Here is a 19,302-nt window from a genome sequence, read left to right as displayed (position 1 = left end):
TCTGGCTGGGGAAGGGGAGAATATAAACCCAAAATAAAAGAAAGGCTGCCAAGGTGGTGGCAGGAGCACAGGGAGAGCAGCTGCCACAAAAGGCACCACATGGGTGAGCTTCCACAACGGGCGCCACACAGGGACAGCAAAGTCTCTTTGTGTCTGAGCAGCTACAACAGCTGCACTGGCAACCCCAGACACCACCACCCTGACCCCCACCGCCCTCTGCTGGGGATTGGCCTTCCTTGCAGCCAAGGAGGGACTGCCGATTGTCAAGGCTGCCTTTGCACCTAACAGGTTCACATATCTGCCCAGTGGTGGGATTCAAATCATTTAAACAACCGGTTCCAGTGGTGGGATTTAAATAATTTAACAACCGGTTGTTTACAAGCACCATTTTAACAACCAGTTCTGCTGGAGTCGTAAGAACCTGGAGGGTGGCCCATCCGTGGGGGACTGGTGCCTCTATTTAAAACCAGGCACCACACTGACCTAAAATGAGGCCATCTGCCCTTTGCTGACACTGCTGGATATGGGCCATTGAGAGGGAGGGAAAGGGGTTGCAGAGGCACCTTCCACTAGTCACAGCGGGCCATCCATGGGAGCGTCCTGGTCATCAGGGGCAGGGAGAACAAGGCCACTTGGTTCCAGTCTGCCTGCAAGGTGCGGAGGCAGCAGAGGGGCTCACAGCAGTGCTATGTTGTGGGTGCCCCTATTCTGTTAGGCTGCAATCCAAAAATTAGAATATACTTGCTGTGGCCTTCAAAGGGGTTGCGGCAACAGTTGAAAGACCAGAGTGACCAGGGGCAGCGTGATGACACCTTGTTGGGGTCAAGCCATCAGGCAGCGGGATGGGGGGGGGCACAGTCTTGTTGAGGGATAACACAATCCAAGAGGAGCCTGGCCAATCCCCTAAATGACCATTGTGGGACTTGGCGTGATCTGAGCTTGAAAACCACACACAAGGCATGGAAGAGCAGGGCCTGCATGGCATGGGAACAGCCATCTAATCAGATGTCCCATTCCCATGTCCAGTCCCCATAGCTGGACTCTCAAAAAAAGTTCTTGCTCTGCGTAAGGACAACCCACTCCTACCACAGAGGGCAGCACTTGGGCAGGGGGTGGGTTATCCAGCTCTCACCGGTTGTGGGAGTTCCAAGCGCCGAAGACATTTCTCCCTTCGGGAAGTTCTTATTGATTGGTGACTGGTAGAAGAGTCCCGGGGGAGCTGCATGCACTTGCAGGGAGAACCCCAACAACCCCCCTTGATGAATGGCCCCACCTATGGGGGTGTGCCCCCCTCCATTGACCCCCCCCCCCGAGTTGTGGCCTGCCCGCTCCCAGGGGTTTTTTGTGCCCCCTTTGCAGCCATCAGCCAGAGCCCTTTGGGGATTGGGCGGTCTATGAAATGTAATTAATAAATAATAATAACAACAACCACACGTCTGTGACCTCCCTCCCTCCCATGCCATTCCTTTCCCTAGCCCCACCCTTTCCCAGCCCCTGGGCCAGCTCCTTCCTGTCGCTCCTCCCCTGCTCCACTGGTTGGTGGCTGACCTGTTGGTCATAGCACTTCTCACATCCCCTCCATGTCAACACTCATGCGCCACATTCCCTCTTCCCCTGTTGCTTTTAGTTTTTGCTTTCCTAGGGCTGGGTGCAGCAGAGTTACCTGCGTAGGAGGTGGCTCAGCTGCACCCTTGTTGTGCCACCACCGGCCATGTGCAACTCCCCCAGGAGTGTGCTGTTAGATCCCACTTTTCTGCCACAAATGGAAACTAAAACATGTGTGTTTTGAAATTAAAAATTAGAATACGAACGTGAAATTTGGAGTTGTAATGAGCCAAAACTGCTCTCCACAGTACAGTACCATTAGGATTCAATGGTATCATTTCATCACATGGAGGGGCGCCAGGAACCCACCCCCCCATAACAAAACAAGGTGCATGCTATGGCACCCCGCCCCCTCCCGGGCTCCCTGCAGGCTGGCTTCTGTCCTTCCCGCTGAGCCCCAGCTTCCACCAGCCTCCCTGCTGGGTCCCGTAAGTGGGGTGTGGGGAGCCAGGCAGGGGAGTGGTGCATGGGGAGGTAGTCATACCTGCAGGCGCCATTTAGGCCCAGTACCCTAACCCAGCCCTTCCTCACTGCTGTCAAAGGCCAACAAGAGCTCCATGCCTGACCAGCCAAGAGGCACCGCCCCAAAAGAAACGAGCACAAATTTGTGTAGGTCTTTATTATCACGTACAAAAGCAAGGAAGGCAGCTGAGTACAGTACTGACAATACAGAGCAGGTGAGAGGGTGGGCAGGACAGCCCCTCGCTCCCCATTCACCCATCTGCAAAGAGGACAAAGGGAGTGTGCAGGTGACCAGAGTCCGTTCCAAGTCAATAGTCACTTGGAGGAAAATAGGCCCAGTTCTGGGCAGAAGGGAAGCAGTGGTCTGCCCCCAGGATGGATCCCTTATTGCCATGTTGGCAGCGCTGAAGGCTGGTGCGGCCCTTTTCAGAGGAAGGGTTGGGGTGGCAATGTGCCCAGAAAGGAAGGTTGTGAACGAGGCAACAGCCAGAGAAGCCTCCCAGACCAGAACATCAGGGTCGTACTGCGGAGGCCTGCTTGCATCAAGCCCTGCCCAGCCTGTGAGAGAGCCATAAAGAGCATAAATGGGGTACTGGGACAATTTAGGGGCTACTGTGGGATAGTCCCCTCAAACAGAGCCCCTGGGCTACCACGTCAGGCCTCAATAAATCCAGCCAGCACAGTAGCCGGAGTGCCAGGAGGGAAACCAGGTACCCTATAAATACCAATAAATATCAAGAGGGGACTGTATGGACAAGGAGGTGGCAGCAGCAGTTCTCCATCTGATTCGCCAGAGAAGGAGGCACCTGCAGAACTGTGGCTCTGCTAACAGCTGCAGTGGTCCTTGTGGCAGTGCCCGTGGCAAGGCTGCCTGCAGGCATGCCCCCTCCACCATGCCCCCACCACCACCACCAAAGAGATGAAGTGCTGCTCCAGCGAACAAGCTCAGCAGTCCACGCCGTCACTCTCGTACCAACCCGCGGTACTATCAGTGCCAAAGTATCTGTCTCCAAAGTTGCCTAACAGGAAAGAAAGGCAAGTTTCTTACCCACGAGATAGCAAAAACAGGACTGCCCTGGTCTAAGAAAATTCCAGACGTTAAACCAGTTTCTCACTAAGGGGTAAATCCTTAGCTGGGTCTTTCCTCCCCCACTGAAGGTTGGATTCTATGCCACAGTTCCTTGCTCTAAAACAGCTGCGACTGGCCCATGTATTTCCAACCTCCTCTGTAAAAAGGAGACCAGAGCTTGAGAAACCACTTCTTTGAGGCCTGCCCCTAACCTGTAAGGCTCCTGCTTGGTGGAAAGCCATGTGTGCAGGCATGACACGCACACATACCAACTGAAATGAGATTTGGCTTCAGAGGACTGTCCAAGCCAGTTCCCACTTACCAATGCCAGGGATGATGTGGAATTCCTCGTTGACTTTCTTGTCCACAGCCGTGGTGATGATACGTACGCGGGGGAAGGCGTAGGCCACGGAATGGACCCCCATCTCAGCCATCAGCAGCGAAAGGAGGAAGATCTTGTCCTCCTGGACGTCGTGATCCTGTGGCAGATTCATTTACAATACTTATATACCCCAGCCTTGGATCCAGGCTGAGGGACAGCAAACTATGTGTTAAAATAATTAACACGGATCGTCACTAATCAGTAATTTTAAAAAATAAGCAACAAATCCAGCTACGAGCTCTCCACTCCGCCCAGATTTCAGGGAGGGGCTGGGGCTCAGGGGAAGTGCCCCCAATCCTCAGCATCTCCAATTAAAAAGAACCAGGCAGCAGGTGATGTGAAAGACGGCTGCCGGAGACGCTGCAGAGGGCGGGCAAGTGGGCAGTTAGATAGGATAGTAAAGTTAAAGACCTTGCCATTCTTTTATGTGTGACCTCTTGTTTGTCCTCAGACTGATATTTGTAGGGCAATTTCCTCCTTATTCTCAAAAACACTGCTCCCCCTGCTCCCAGCTAATTAGGAACCCAGAGGCTGTCCTCTACGCTTTGTGATATATAATAATGCAGTTCCTTTCATCCTTAATCAGATTGGGGGATTGTTCTGTGTGACTTGCACTCTGCCAACAAAAAAATAAGAAGAAAAGTTGAATTTGTACCCCACTTTTCACTACTACAAGGAGTTTCCAAGTGGCTTACAATCACCTTCACTCCCCATCCCCCACAACAAACACCTTGTGAGGTACGTGGGGCTAAGAGTGTTCTGAGAGAACTGTGACTGCCCCAAGATCACCCAGCAGGGTTCATGCAAAGGGGGGAAATCCAGTTGACTAGATTAGAGTCCATAGTTCACATGGAGGAGTGGGGAGTCAAACCGAGTTCTCCAGGTTAGAATCCACCGCTCTTAACCACTACACCACACTGGCTCTCCAAAAGTTACCCATTTCCCCAAACTGATTCCTGAACACACACACCCCTGAAGGTTCCAGGCCCTAACTTGCAGATGGGGAGACTCAGGACATCAGTATTCATGAAGTCCTTGTGCACTGACCCTCAACATACAAGGCACATGTATCTCCAGACCCAGCTGCAAGTTCGGCACACTCACCCCTCTGTGGGTCTACACATTACATGTCATAGGGTGTTCACTTACAAGCAGCACCCGCACAGCCATCATGGCAGCAGCCCCTGTGGACACGGTGCTGTCCATCAAGATGACATAATCCTCGCTGATTTCCTTGGGTAGTCGGAGGTAGTGCAACTGGTAAAAAGAGAAGGGACCCATGTCAGCCAGTCCAGCCCCTCCCCCTCCCCCCCTTGTGTTGGGTCTCGCTTCCCCAATCCATGCTCCACCTCAGGTTCCCCTGTGTCATGGTTGGTCTGGATAAGGATCTTGCCCAAGCGGATGTCCTTGCAGACGGCTGTGAGGGCCTGCTCCATGGTCTCGCCTGCACGCAGGATGGAGACACCGGTGATCTGGAGGGGAGAAAGCAGCAGCCACTCCTAAACTCTTTTATAAATGGCCCTTGAGTGTAGAACTACCCAAAGCTGCGTACGGCCGATTAAAAACAAGCAATCCTTTTGACAAGGAAACACAATAAAACTGATTCAATAAGCCCAAGTCTGAATCCTCATTCTGCCATGCAAGCATGCAGGATGATTTTGGGCTAGTTACCCTCCCAGTTTAACTAACCTCACAGGAATACTGGGAGGATAAAATAGAGAACAATGTCATGAGCTGCTCTGAATCCTCACTGGGGAGAAAAGTGGGCTGTCCAGTTGTCTGGCTTCGCACCACAGCTTCATGTGCTCCTAGGCTGTCCCAGCCTCCCCAAAATAGCAGCTTCCTTCTCCTTTGCATCCTAGAGGAGAGAAGAGTGGCTCACCCTCTGCCTGTGAAAACGCTTTCCCTCGTAGACTGTCCCCTGCGGTGTTTCCACGGTCACTGGCTACAAAAAATCAAGACAAACTACAATAGGCTTGGGGGAACAAAAAGGAGGTAGAGAAGTCACCAACACAAGGCAAATGGTCTATGCACAGCATCAGGACCACACAGATTAGTTAGTGGGCCCCCAGGATTCCAAAGGAAGATGCATGAAGGATGCTGCACCTTTAGTGGCAGGAAGGAGAGGGCGTGCTCTATCAGCAAACGCATAAGTCGCTTGGAGTAGAAGATGAACTCATCCCTGGTGGTATCTTTGTTCCTATGGAGTAAGGAGAGAAAAAGTGGGCCATTCCCTCAGGCTACTCCCATTTCCCAGCCTTAAAAGATATTCTGGAACAAGGCAGGCCAAGCAACATTGATACTACCTTAACCTGCTGCTGAACTGGCAAAGTATCCAGGCCAAGGGAACATCCCCAGCTGCTATTCTGACTTCCTGTGGCCACAAAAGAAAGACCAGTATTGCAGCATACCCAGTACCTGATAATGGTGTGCATCCCGCGGACTTGCGGCGTGCTCTCTAGGACGCTCAGCGTCTTTGGCAGTGGCTGTCCCTGGTGGGCTGAGGCCAAAGCTGCTCTGTGAAGGAAGAGAACAGCATATGGTTCATGTGAAAGAGAGGCCATTCTGTACTCAGGACCACCTCATCACCCCCTTATGAAGGGTCCAGGAGAGTCCGCAGACTGCATGAACATTTGTGCCTCAATGGGACTCCTCTGCTACCCCATCTATGAAGGTCCCAGACCCCTCCCAACATTGGCAGCCCAAATTCCCCTCTACAGAAGGGGCCAAGGCACAGATGTTCAGGGTCATGAAAAGAGGACCAGCTCTCGCAGACTGGACAGCGGAGGCAGCCCTCCTTCCAGGACAGAAGGCCAAACAGGAGAAAAGGGAGGGTTATTCGTCGTGCTGCAACTACTGCACCAGGAGGTGGCATCTTGTGCCAAGCTAATCTGGGCACAAGCAAGCAAGCCATTATCCAGACGGATGTCAAACAATGAGGCCGTAAAATGTCATTCTCCCCCCACCCCACTTCAAATTTCCACACCTAGAAACAGCAGGAAGACATCTGCCAGCTTCCCCCCGCCCCCAACAAGCACCACACAAGGGGAGGAGGCAGGGCGGGAGGGAACAGCCAAAGGAGACCAAGTATCCTCACATATGCCAGCGTAGCTTCCTCTGGTGAAGATGCCAAGGCCCAGCAGGGACAGAAGAGAGACAGACAGACAGAGGGCATTAGGAGGGGGCAAAATGGCAGCAGCTTCCTGCCACATACACCAGGGGGAGGGGGAGCAGAAGAACAGATCTGCCCCACAGTACCAAAGTGGGGGGGAGCAGCTGGGACCCCAAAACTCTGCTGCCAAAACAGTTAACAGCTGCTGCATTCCTCCTCTGTTCATGCCACCCACCAATGGGCAAGACAGGGCAGGTGCTGCCACATGTACGCAGGCATCTTTTAGAGACCCCCATGGGAAGCCAGGGTGGCTGGATACGTACAGGAAAGGGGAAGGTGGTCAGGAAGCGACTGCCAAGTTCAAAAAGTGCCCCCAAGCAGCAGGAGCAGACAGGACAGCACATCATGACCTCCTTTGCTCCTTTTAGCAAATCTTGGGGTGGCCAGACAGCATATCTCAGGCCTGCTAAGCAAGCCCTCCCGGCTTTTGGAAAGAAAGGCAGAGCTGCCCAGTCACCAAGCAGAGCACAGAAATTCATGGAAGTTTGGGGGCAGGGCCTGGGGAGGGTGGAATCTGGGGAAGGAAGGGAGCTTAGCGGGGATGCAATACCATAGAGTCTGCCTTCCAAGATCAGTGAGCCTACCAGCATGGCCAATTGGCCATGCTGACAGAGGCTGATGGGAATTGTAGTTCCTGAACATCTGGAGAGCCGCAGGTTCCCTACCCCTGTTCTAGAAGAACTGCAAGCCCACAAAGGAGGCCAGGAAGCAGTCAACCTTTTGTGCTTCTCCCTCTAGAACAACCCAGAGGCCACAAGGGCTCCCTACGTTCCCTTCACCATCTCCAGGTCCTCCTCCCCAGCTGCCTCTTGAACAGACCGGAAGACCCCCGCTGCTACCCAGCTGCTCTCCCACTGGCTGGCTTGCTGTGCGGCAGGGAAAGGCACCAAGATGGGGGCAAGGCAAGATGGGGGGGGGGGAGAGGAGGGGGTCTAGTTCTGCTCCTTCGGGGCCGCCGTCATACCTGACCGTGATTTCACGCTGGGCATCGGCAGTAGGAGCCCACATCGGAAGGCAGCAAAGGCATTACCAGGCAGGGGGCGGAGGGAGGGGGGGAGAGAAACACAGAACAGCCAGTCACTGCACACAGCAAGCTCTGCCCCATGGCCTGGCTCAGCTGGCTCAGGATGCTAGCTCTGCTGGCATCCCACCCCTCCACTGCTCATTTATCCAGGGATAGCTTTGGTGCGATGCGGCCAGGGACAGACTGGGAAGAGCCGTGGTCACGTGAGTCTGGCGTGAGATTTGCAAGGGCCTAAAGTTTGTTGAACGGGGTTTGGGGGGAGGGGTGGCAAAGGCGGGGATAAGAAGGAATACATCCTGGGCTGAGATCTCAAGCAAAGGGTGGTGGCACTGGGAAGGTGTAACTTGGAGCATGACAGTGTGGGGCTACAGATCACCCTGCGGCAGTGGAGGTGAGGGAAAGTGGCTCTGCTGCCTCCCCACCCCCCCACCCCAGAATCCCCTCCCCAAGCGCTCTTACCTTCTCCAGCTGGCTGTGCACATGCTGAACAATCAAGTCCAAAGCAACAAAGTTCTCCCCACCTGAAGAAGTGGTGGCAAAAGGAGAGGAGATTATCATTTTCTCAGCCTGGGATGGGGGGGAGATTAAGGCGTCTGGTGTTCCTCCTCTGGGAACACAGAACTGCAAACGGGACAGCCGCTGCGGTGTCATAGTTAGAGTGCGAGACCAGAACCGAGGGGAAAGTCAGCTTCAAATCCTAGTTCTGCTGTGGAAGCTCAGTGGGTTACCTTGGACCAGTAATTTCCGCACAGCCTGCCTGCCTGCCTGATGCCCTGACCTGGATAACCCAGGCTAGCCCAATCTTTTCAGATCTCAGACATTAAGCAAGGCCAGCCCTGGTTGGTACTTGGATGGAAGACTACCAAGGAACTCCAGGATTGCTACGCAGAGGCAATGGCAAACCACCTTGATTCATTTCTGGCCTTGAAAACCCCACAGGGTTGCAACTTGACAGCAAAAAAACAAAAAAAAACCCTACTTCACGTTTGTGAGAACAAAAAGGAAGAGGGGGAAACAATGTTGTAAACAACTTTGGGTCCCCACTGGGGACAAAAACACTGCATGATTATAAAATAAATATTTGTAAAGGTGGAGACTGGAAATCTCAAGGCAACAAGATGTGGGCATTTTCCCAAGAAATTGCAACAATGAGCCCATTTAGCTCATCAAACCTACGATAATGTTATTGAATGATAACACAGAATGTTCAAAGCACTTTTTTCAGTGTCCCTATCTCAGTCTATTGCAGTAACCCATCCTGCAAGAGGGAGTGGAAAAGAGGGTTTGAACAACGAGAACAAGAGTATCTCTAAGTACACAGCCAAGGTAAACCTTGAACTAGCATCACCCCAGCTCATTCTCAACCCATCGCCAGCACAGTTTAAACGAAGTATGTCCCCAAATTCACCCATTTGTAGAGTAAAATATTTGAGCGTTCATCAAACATTGACTTCAATAAAGCCATCTCTAGTAGGTAGAGAGGTGGCATAGAAAATCACTGAGTGAAAAATCATCATAATAAGTAGCATGCTTGCTCATCGATATCTTCTGAGTATTCTCTTGCTACATTAACATCGACAACTAAGAGAAGTGTTTGTAGGAGCAGAGCTGACTTGACAGCCAGGTACTGGACATCTCCAGTTGCCAGGGCAGCACCCTGTGAAAAGAGGCTGGGAAATAGGAGACAGTGTGGGAGCAACAAATCTGCTTGCTGCCACCTGAACCATGTGTGTTTGTGTATTATCTCCTTCATGCTGACCTTGGCCTCACCTCCTAGAGTGGTGTTGACTGGATTGCCCATGTTTAGACTCAACATTTGTGAGTAAGGGCTGTTTGACCTAGGCCTGAACTTTGAATACAGACTTGCAGTGGTGGTGAACCTTTGGCCAATTGGCCATGCTGGCAGGAGCTGATGGGAATTGTAGTCCATAACATCTGGAGTGCCAAAGGTTTGCCACCACGGGACTATGGGTACGTGACATCCGCAAAAACAAAATCAAAGACACCAGTGGAGGAAACGACTTCAGCTGTGTGCAAAAATCTACCAGGCTATGCAGGAACTGCCATTATTGTTAGATCTCCAAATGAAGCAAGCAAACGCCAAAGTCACCATACCCCCTTTCTTTCATTAGCAGCTGCCACATTCTTCCCCAATATCATTTCCTCCCACCATGAGAGGCTATCGGGCATGCACCGAGTCTCTCTCCCCTCATATCACGCCCCAAGCAGGCTCCTCTCCTCACCCCGGGGCACAACGATGTCCGCTGCCTGCATAGTGGGCTCAATGTACTGTTCAAAGGACGGTTTCACAAACTTGCTGTACTGCTTGATGACACCGACCACATCCCGCCCACGCTCCATGATGTCCCGCTTCAGCCGTCGCACTAGTCGGATGTCTGAGTCTGTGTCCACAAACACCTTCATGTCCAGGAGCTGAAGGAGCCACAGGGTATGATGAGAACTATAGGCTGGGGACATGGGCGGAGGCCTCCCCCAATCTTGACAGTTCAAGAACAGGCATCGGAGAGACACCTGAACCATGACAGACCCCCCCCCACACACTTCCCAACCAGCCATGTTTCCACTCTGTAGCCCAGGACACTACCTGCAGAAGCTCCTTATTGGCAAAGGACAGAATCCCTTCAAAGACAATGACATTGGCCCCGTAGACAGTTTTCTGCAAAGAGAGGAAGTGTTAAGGCCCAAGCAGAGGATGGGGAGGTCCCTTAGGCTCTTCAAGGGAAAACAGTTCAAATGGACCACTGGCTACGGAGCAGCAGCTCATTTGCTACACTGCCCTGACTCTTAACGTCAACCCATCAAAGGTTAAAGGTTTAACAAAAAAGCCACTCTCTGTGAAGACCTTACTTGGGAATGGTCTACTTACGTGCTCGGTCCCACAGGACTCTTAAAGTCACTGGTGAGGCAAAATAGTCTCAGATATCATAATCTTATACGTCCAAGCTTTTTTTAAATGAACAGGTTTCTCCCTTTGCACGTGCAATAAAATTACCTTTCAAAGCAAACAGTTTCTACTAACCGTTTTGAATTAGAAGGTTGGATTTCTTTACTTAGCATCAGTCAATCTCAGCCTCAGGCCCCAGAAACCAACTGCATCTATTTCTCTTTTTTAAAAATATTCTGCAGTGCTATCAATGAACCTGGCCTGGTATCAACAGAGCCCACTCTGTTTTCAGTTCAAGGTATAATGATATTAGAACCGATCTGGGAGCTTTACTACCTCTAGAATTTATGTTTTTCTCAGACAAACTAAAAACGTCTAAGCTATTGAACAGCCCCAAAGTAGAAATTTCTGAAGCAGTTGAAGCCACATTTTTAATCCATGTTCTACATGATGTGTAACAATGATCCTGTTATTGTACTTGGAGTGTATTCTGGTTTTATGCCTAATAAAGGTTTTTGGATTGGATTGGATGTTTTCAGTTGTAGCAATAACAGCTTCTTAAAACACATCTTTAAGTGTTTCTTTTTGAGCTGGAAGTTGAATACACCTAAGCTCTTCTTTTTCCACATTTTTTGAGAGCCCGTGTCCATTATCCCTTAAACCATGTTGTCATATAAATATTCAACAGAGAAGCTACTACAAGTCACACAATTAAAGCAGAACCAGTTTTGGTGGCCACAGGAAGGTACATAAGTGACATAGATTCCTCTTTCCAGTCCCTACCCTCACATACCCACTCCTTGCGCCGGCTGTGTGTGGTGAAGTCATAGACTGGAACTTTAACACTCTTTCCCACTTTGAGTTTCCTTAAGACACTGATCAGTAGGTCAAAATCAAAGGCGTCAGGGTGGTCAAAATTGTACTCGTTACAAGCAGCCTGCTGCTGCTTTTCCTTGTTCAGCACCTAGGATAGCACCAGAGGCAAGGTGGTCAGAAAAGATAAATATAGAAATCAGGGATTAGCTGGACAGGCCTTAGCTCCAAAGGGCTAAGTCAAAAGGCTGTATCAAAGCCACCCACCTTGTAAAAGCTATCCATAGAGAGCAGCACCACCCAAGGCACATCTAAAGCTTCGATGATTTTGTTGGCCACTGTGGTCTTGCCTGATGCGCTTCCGCCACACAAGCCTGCAAACAGAGCAGAGGGGAAGAGACAGTGGTGGAATTCAGCAGATTCGCACCACTTCGGCAGAACCGGTTGTTAAAATGGTGCTTGTAAACAATCAGTTGTTAAATTATTTGAATCCCACCACCAGAACCGGTTGTTACATTATTTGAATCCCACCACTGGGAAGAGACCATCATAAAGTAGTTTATAAATCTGGATCCTTCAGTTGATGGGAAACCATGAGGAGTGAAGAGATGAAAAGATTAAAGAGACCTTATGAAGAGATAAGAACATAAGAAAGAGCCTGCTGGATCAGACCAGAGTCCATCTAGTCCAGCACTCTGCTACTCGCAGTGGCCCACCAGGTGCCTTTGGGAGCTCACATGCAGGATGTGAAAGCAATGGCCTTCTGCAGCTGTTGCTCCCGAGCACCTGATCTGTTAAGGCATTTGTAATCTCAGATCAAGGAGGATCAAGATTGGTAGCCATAGAGATCGACTTCTCCATAAATCTGTCCAAGCCCCTTTTAAAGCTATCCAGGTTAGTGGCCATCACCACCTCCTGTGGCAGCATATTCCAAACACCAATCACACGTTGCGTGAATAAGTGTTTCCTTTTATTAGTCCTTATTCTTCTACCCAGCATTTTCAATGTATGCCCCCTGGTTCTAGTATTGTGAGAAAGAGAGAAAAATTTCTCTGTCAACATTTTCTACCCCATGCATAATTTTATAGACTTCAATTATAACCCCCCTCAGACGTCTCCTCTCCAAACTAAAGAGTCCCATTAAAGTGGAAGGGTAAGAGTCTCGGGAGCTACCATTAGAGAGACACCAGACTAGTCCTGAGGGTCAGTCTCCTTACAGCCGAAACCTGAGTCCACCTGGAAGAAGCAGGGACTCACAACCCAAGGACAAAGCAATGGGACAATGAATAGTAAAGAAGAAGGGAGAATGGGCTGGTTATCTACTCTCAGAACCCCATACTCTCAAAGACAAATAGCAAAAACTAATAATGATTAGATAAATATTTTAGTCTTTCTCCCTGACACAACTTGTGTCCTCTCCAGAGCATTCCCTATTCTGTAATTCACAGCCTTTCTCTTCACTGATCTGTAGAACTAACTGCTAGTAATCAAGCCCCATCAATGCTGTGCTGAAACCTGGCAAGCATGAATGCTTTTTCCACCCAAGACGCCACCAAAATCCAGCAGACACTTTAGAACCAGCCAGCCGGAAGCAAAGATCTGGTGAACATCTGGAATGTTAGTTTGTCTTCTATGGAAATACATTCCCCAATAAAGGAAAGAGTGGACAAGGGAAGGTCTGGGATTTGGTTCATGGGTCAGCAGTAATGGGAGTAGTGGTTAACAGCAGGTGCACTCTAATCTGGAGAACCAGGGTTTGATTCCACTTCAGCTGTGGAGGCTTATCCAGGGAACTAGATTAGCCTATGCATTCCAACACATGCCAGCTGGGTGACCTTGGGCTAGTCCAGGGGTAGGGAACCTGCGGCTCTCCAGATGTTCAGGAACTACAATTCCCATCAGCCTCTGTCAGGGTTAGGGTTATGCTAGTAGGGGCTGATGGGAATTGTAGTTCCTGAACATCTGGAGAGCCGCAGGTTCCCTACCCCTGGGCTAGTCACAGCTTTTTGGAGCTCTCTCAGCCCCACACACCTCACAGGGTGTTTTTGGGGGGGGGAGGGAAAGGAGATTGTAAGCCCCTTTTGAGTCTGCTGACAGGAGAGAAAGGGGGGGGGGGTATAAATACAAACTCTTCTTCTTCCAGAGGAGAAGCATCAGGAAACCAGAACGAAGCGAAAGCCAGAGATCTATAGCTAGGTGTGCAAGAACCAGTCAATCACAGCAGGGTCCCCAGTCAGCTAGGAAAGCTGGGGAGACACCAAGGTGAACTTCAAGCTTCCTTACCGATCACAAAGGCCTCCTTGAAAGGCGTGCCTGTCTCATTGTACCAGGGGGGCCGCCCTGCCGTGTAGATGGTCCGTTTGCTGGTCCTGAGCAGGGGCGGTTCAGTCTTTGACTGGCTTGTGGTCCTTTTCCGTGGGGAAAGCGAGGGGGTGAGGGGCAAGCAGGAGAGGAGAGTATCCAGCGAGTCATCCCGCCTCCCGCTGTGTAAGAGAAAGGGTTCACGTCAGAGAGAAGGGAGATCGCCCGCAGTTCTCTTCCACTCCCCCCTTCCAGATCGGGGCCGTTTTACCAAGGAGGCGGCCTGGCTCTCTCCTCCCTTCGCAGCGGATCTGGAGCCCGCGTTTCCATATGTGTGAAGAGCCTCTAAACCAGGGGTGTCCAACTCTGGCGCCCCAGAGGTTCATGGACTGCAATTCCCATCAGCCCCTGCCAATTGGCCATGCTGGCAGGGGCTGATGGGAATCGTAGTCCATGAACCTCTGGGGCGCCAGAGTTGGACACCCCTGCTCTAAGCACATGAACAGCGCCTTTTTTCCCGCCGCCGCTCACACCAGGGAGGCAGCCGGCAATGCAGAAGCAGCCAAGGAAAACTCCAGTCCCGGCACTTGAAGCGAATGGCGCCCCTTTTGCCCCTTCGCCCAGTCCCCCCACCCCGCTCCTCCCGGACTTTACCTGTCACGCCGCGCCTCCTCCGCCGCGCCACCTGGAGCCGCCATCTTGGCCGCACTCCCGCCACTCCTCCACCTGCTGCTGCGGTGCCTGTCGGGAAGGAGGCTGAGTGCGCGCGCATCCAGACACTCGGCCCGGCTTAGAGAAGAAACTACAGTTCCCGACTGGCACCGCTGCAGCCCCTCCGTTTGCTCCCTTTCGCTCGCTAAAGATGCGGTCTTACAGGGATGCCTCTTGCATCTGTCCTCACCCAGCTGGGAATTGCAAGACCGAGTCATTAGGAGCCGCCTGCTCAGTTTATAAGAACAAGTATCCGGTGAACCATAATGACTAACAAAATATATTCCACCATGATTTTCCTTAAGTCCGAGCTCGCTTCATCAGATGCAGTTTGCATCATAAGCAAAAGTTCCCCGTTTATTCCTCTTCCGCTTCAGATCCCGAGCAGGCAGGCTATCTGAGACCCGGTTCGGATTTTGCACCACCTACAATTCGAGAAAGGGCAGATCCCAATAAATGTTTCTAGATTTCCATGGGGAAAAGAGGGGAAGGGGTTGTTCTGGGCGGTTAAAGCATGGTCAGCGGCACATCAGCAGGAAGATGGCCCTGGTCGTCTCTGCTAAGATGGAGATACCTGACGTCTAGTGCGGTTTACTGAAGAGAAGACCCTCCCTCTCTAGATGAGGAGATTGCCACGCTTGCTGCAGAGCAAATCTGTCTCGGACAAAATCATCCACTTGGCTAAAGTGGTCTGTGAATATGCAGGCTGCAGAAATTATCTCAGCCCCAGTGAGCCTCGAGTCTTCATCCCCTCCAACAACCACATGGAGACCAAGACCGATAACTGATCTCTAGGAGGCCCCAGTTCCACCCCCAGCCCGGTTTTCTTTGACCGCCTGCTTTCTTCTCTCACCCCTTCTCATTATTCATGGGTTCGAGCCCTGCCTGGCCTTCACCCCGGGCAAGCCATCCCTTCCGTGGCTCCTAACCTAGCCTTGGTCCTCTCTTATTTTGACCTCCCCATCCCACCCTAGCAAACTGTGTAACCCAAGAGGGGCTGATCTCTGACCTCAGGCACACAAAGTCGGCCAAGTGGCTGTGTGTAGTACAATCCTCTGTGAGAATTTCCCTTCATTTCTGCAACTGAAGCAGGAGAAATAGGAGCGTGCGAGGCTGGCTCCGCAGGACTTACGATGTTTGCCTGGATTTACCTTTAGAGCCAGCGTGGTGTAGTGGTTAAGAGCCCTGGACTCTAATCGGGAGAACCAGGTTTGACTCCACACTCCTCCACATGAGCGGTGGACTCTTATCTGATGAAGTGGATTTGTTTCCCTGCTTCTCCACATGAAGCCTGAGGACCAGTCATAGTTCTCTCCAAATTCTCTCAGCCCCACCTACCTCACAAGGTGTCTGTCCTGGGGAGATGAAAGGAAATAAGTTTGTAAGCTGTTTTGAGACTTCTTAAAGGACATAAATCCAAACTCAGCAGGCAAAGCTGAAGGCTGTGGCGGATGTGCCTTGCAGGCAGGGCAGCCCCAGTGAAAGAAAGAAGAGTGCCCTGAAGAGATTCAACTGGCAGCCTGCCCAGTGACCACAGCCAGTAATGGATCCAGCAAGTTGCAGTGGTTAAGAGCAGGTGGATTCTAATCTGGAGTTTTTCCCCACTCCTCCACCTGAGTGGCAGAGGCTTATCTGGTGAACCAGGTGTGTTTCCGCACTCCTACATTCCTGCTGGGTGACCTTGGGCTAGTCACAGTTCTCTCAGAACTCTCTCAGCCCCACCTGCCTCACAAGGTGTCTGTTGTGGGGAGAGGAAGGGAAAGGAGCTTGTAAGCCACTTGGAGTCTCCTTGCAGGAAAGAAAGGTGGGGTATAAATCCAAACTCTTCTTCTTCTAGAAAGGAAAACCGCCTGGGGGAGCTTTGAGCTTCCTGCTCCTTGGTGGACTCCATCTTGCATCTTGCATCTTGCATCTCTCTCTCTCTCTCTCTCTCTCTCTCTCTCTCTCTCTCTCTCTCTCGGCTCCAGGGAAACTCTCCGTCACCCTTCCCCCCCTAGCCCCATCTCACCACTGAGTTTCATCCTGCATCCTATCCCCGCTTCCCCTTTGCCTTGGCCAACCATTCCGAGAGCCCTCTGCCTGCTGAGCCTCTGCTTTCCGAGGAACCAAGGTAGCCCTCGAACTAGTTCTGACTGGGCTTGCTGACAAAAACGCTCGGTGGAAGTTCAACTGGGCGTGCTTCCCGACCGGGGCACGGGCCAAGGGGAACTGTCAAAGGTGCTGAATCTCTTGGGGCCCTGCCTTGCTCTACTTCAGTCCATTTGTTGTTTGGCCTGGCCCAAAAACCCAAGGCAGCGTCCTCCGTTTTCCGCCATTGGACCATAGGCCGCCATACAGTTGCGTTTGGGAACTGGGGGGTGGGGGGGTGGGGGGGGGAGGAACTAAAGTTAGCTTGAACGACCCCGAATTGGTCTCCCGAGGGCTTTCAGGCCTTGGATGGGCATCGGCCGGGGAACTTTGCTCCGGAGCAAGGGACTCTGTCGGCTGCGTGAGGTGGGAGCGTGTGGGTGACTTACGTGCTTTGATGCCAACGGGCTCCGATGCTGAGAAAGGAAAGCAGTCCAGATCGGAAGCCCGGACTGTCACCAGGATGGTCGCTTTCCTCCGGAGAGGCCGTGGACTGGCTGACTCAAAGCCCAGCGCAGCTCCCCGGAGGAAGACTGCCCAGCTCGGCCTTGGCTACCGAAGCAAAGCCAGTCTCGTTCAGGCGGCTCAGCTGCCAGCTGTGTCGGGGCTTCTGTGTTCCTCCGGGTGGAACGGAGAATAGAAGCGTTACTGACGTGGGACAAGGGAGCGGGGAGGAAAGTGTGATCTTTTCAAGAAGAGCCATGCATGCGGTCTATAGCCTTCCTTCCCCCTTGAGCAAGGGCGGCCCTCTTCCCCCTACCCGGTCTTTCCTGTGCTGGGAATTCTTTCATTCGGTGCTGGAAAGGATACTGCTGCCAACTTCAGTAGGGTGAACATGTGTCGGGAGTGCTTTGATTGGGTGTTCCTGCATGGCAGGGGATCGGACTCGATGACCCTTGGGGCCTCTTCCAGCTCTGTGATTCTATGATTCAGTTTGGGTGAGGTTCTGCTTCTCTCCTGAAGGCGCCCTGAGCAAAATGCCCGAGAGCCTTCCTTGCCATAGCTCCATGGTCCGCAGCGCTTGACAAAAGGAGGGGTGGCAATTGGATGGTGTTGGGAGGGAAGCCTAAAAGAAATTGGTTTGGCAAATCTGCCTTCTGCGCATGCGCGCAAACACACACACACCCACCCACCCACACACACACACACCAGCTGCAGTGGGGTCACAGAAATCTGGGAAAGTCTGATGTCCCCCTCCAGTTGCCCAGATAATGGGGTCAAGAGTGGTTTTTCCAATAAAACCAGTGTGGCATACACGTTAGAGGGCTGGACTGTGATCTAGGAAACCTAGGTCAAAACCCCTATTCTGCTACGGGTGGGTGATTTGGAGTCAGTCACTCTCATTCAGCCTAACCCATCTATAGATGAGGGGGAGATGTAGAAAGTGGAGTTGAGAACAGCGGGATATAAAGGAATGATCTCGCTGTATTTGAAGTAGCCTCTCCCTTATAAGGACCCTGCCAAACAGACTATATAGCTCAATGGTGGCTTTTAGCCCCTCTCTCGAACTCAATCATGAGTCACTGCGTGCTATTAAACCCACTGATTCGCATGGAACATCAAAAATAACCAGTAATTTAGTTCAGTGGGTTCCCAATTACTGTTCTGTTTCTCTTTATTTGATATAGCCTACATAGAGTCATTTGTTCTCTTTTTATCCCCAGGAAATACTTTACTTTCAAAGGAAAGTAATTAAATGTAAACAGGCAAAAGTGTCCCTGAAACTTAAAAAACTTAAAAGTTTTCATTCCACTTGAACATTTTCCTGTTAATACATTCAGAGTAATCCTCGGCCTGTCTGCTCAGAAGTAAGCCCCGCCATGTCCAGTGGTTCTTATTTCCGGCGGCCGTACCTTAAGCGCTTTAAATATGCAGATGTTCGGAGTGGCAAAAGGATTCTAGGAATGTTTTTGGGTTATCCACGTTTCTCCATACACCTGGAAGCAGGGCAGCCCGGTCCAGCGAGGAATGCGGCCCTGCATTCATTCATTCATTCATTCATTCATTCATTCATTCATTCATTCATTCATTCATTCATTCATTCATTCATTCATTCATTCATTCATTATGTTATTTTATTAAAATTTCAGCGCGGGCCTCTCCAGTCAACGGCCAGGCTGCGCGAGGCTCCCTTCTTACTGGCGCTGACAGGTCTGATTCTCTTTTGGTCGTTCTTTGCACCCTTCCGCAAACGGTTCGGTTCTGCACCGGATCTCCTGTTCCCAGAAGCAGCCCTGGCCGTTTGCGCCAGGATGCAACACAGCCTTTTCCCGCCTCGGAATCTAAATTCAATTTTGCAGGATTAGACCAAAGGCCCATCGGACTCCGTGTCCCCCACAGTGATCAGGCAGATGCTTTCGAGGAATTGCTAAGCAAGCATGAAGGCTTGTGGCTCAGCGACTGGTATTCAGCGGCACACTGCGTCTGACTACGGAGGCTCCATTGATCAGTTAGCGGTAGTTGTTTATTTATAGATCGTCTCTCTTTCAGATTCAAGACAGATGGCAGCATTTAAAAACAATGCAATAGGAACTGTGTGAGGCACACATTCAGTAACACAATGCCGTGGTATTACTCGGCTAGGAAGCAATGCGATGAAAACAGGACAACATTTGTTATCTCACAAGCAATGCAAAACCTGGATTACAGGATGCCGCCCCAACAAGGGAATGCACACAGTGAACCGTGAACCTGTCAGTTCTCGGGGCTAGTAGCCGCGGGAGGGTCTTTT

The 19,302-nt window shown here is 51.3% G+C and overlaps 1 protein-coding gene across 2 annotated transcripts; it reads right to left on the bottom strand.

The window, feature by feature from the left end:
• Window positions 1-2,209: 2,209 nt before the first annotated feature.
• On the bottom strand, window positions 2,210-14,469 carry LOC125443558 (uridine-cytidine kinase-like 1). Of its 2 annotated transcripts, none has more exons than XM_048515776.1 (15): window positions 14,388-14,469; window positions 13,716-13,915; window positions 11,700-11,806; window positions 11,413-11,583; window positions 10,320-10,391; window positions 9,958-10,147; window positions 8,174-8,235; window positions 7,655-7,671; window positions 5,937-6,035; window positions 5,625-5,718; window positions 5,401-5,463; window positions 4,868-4,990; window positions 4,668-4,775; window positions 3,459-3,615; window positions 2,210-3,086 (listed from the first exon to the last, which is right to left on the bottom strand). In XM_048515776.1, exons 1-15 carry the CDS (start codon window positions 14,429-14,431, stop codon window positions 3,013-3,015), a joined length of 1,581 nt encoding a protein of 526 aa, XP_048371733.1. In that variant the 5' UTR covers window positions 14,432-14,469; the 3' UTR covers window positions 2,210-3,012. The 2 variants fall into 2 exon arrangements, with proteins under 2 accessions (XP_048371733.1, XP_048371724.1); XM_048515767.1 differs by lacking the exon at window positions 7,655-7,671 and adding an exon at window positions 6,616-6,635.
• Between the last annotated feature and the right edge of the window lie 4,833 nt (window positions 14,470-19,302).

The sequence above is a fragment of the Sphaerodactylus townsendi genome, linkage group LG01, assembly GCF_021028975.2.
Source record: "Sphaerodactylus townsendi isolate TG3544 linkage group LG01, MPM_Stown_v2.3, whole genome shotgun sequence".
NCBI classification, from domain to species: domain Eukaryota; kingdom Metazoa; phylum Chordata; class Lepidosauria; order Squamata; family Sphaerodactylidae; genus Sphaerodactylus; species Sphaerodactylus townsendi.
Note: the sequence above shows the minus strand (reverse complement) of the source record. Positions and strands in the feature narration are given on the sequence as shown.

What these genes read in the sequence shown, in the direction of transcription:
- LOC125443558 (XM_048515767.1), bottom strand. Translation starts at nt 14,431, where the DNA reads ATGGCGGCTCCAGGTGGCGCGGCGGAGGAGGCGCGGCGTGACAG. An exon ending in GAGGAGGCGCGGCGTGACAG is followed by an intron (nt 13,916 to 14,387) that starts GTAAAGTCCGGG and finishes TCTCTTACACAG; the next exon opens with CGGGAGGCGGGATGACTCGC. An exon ending in AGCGTTTTCACAGGCAGAGG is followed by an intron (nt 4,991 to 5,400) that starts GTGAGCCACTCT and finishes TCTCCCCTCCAG; the next exon opens with ATCACCGGTGTCTCCATCCT.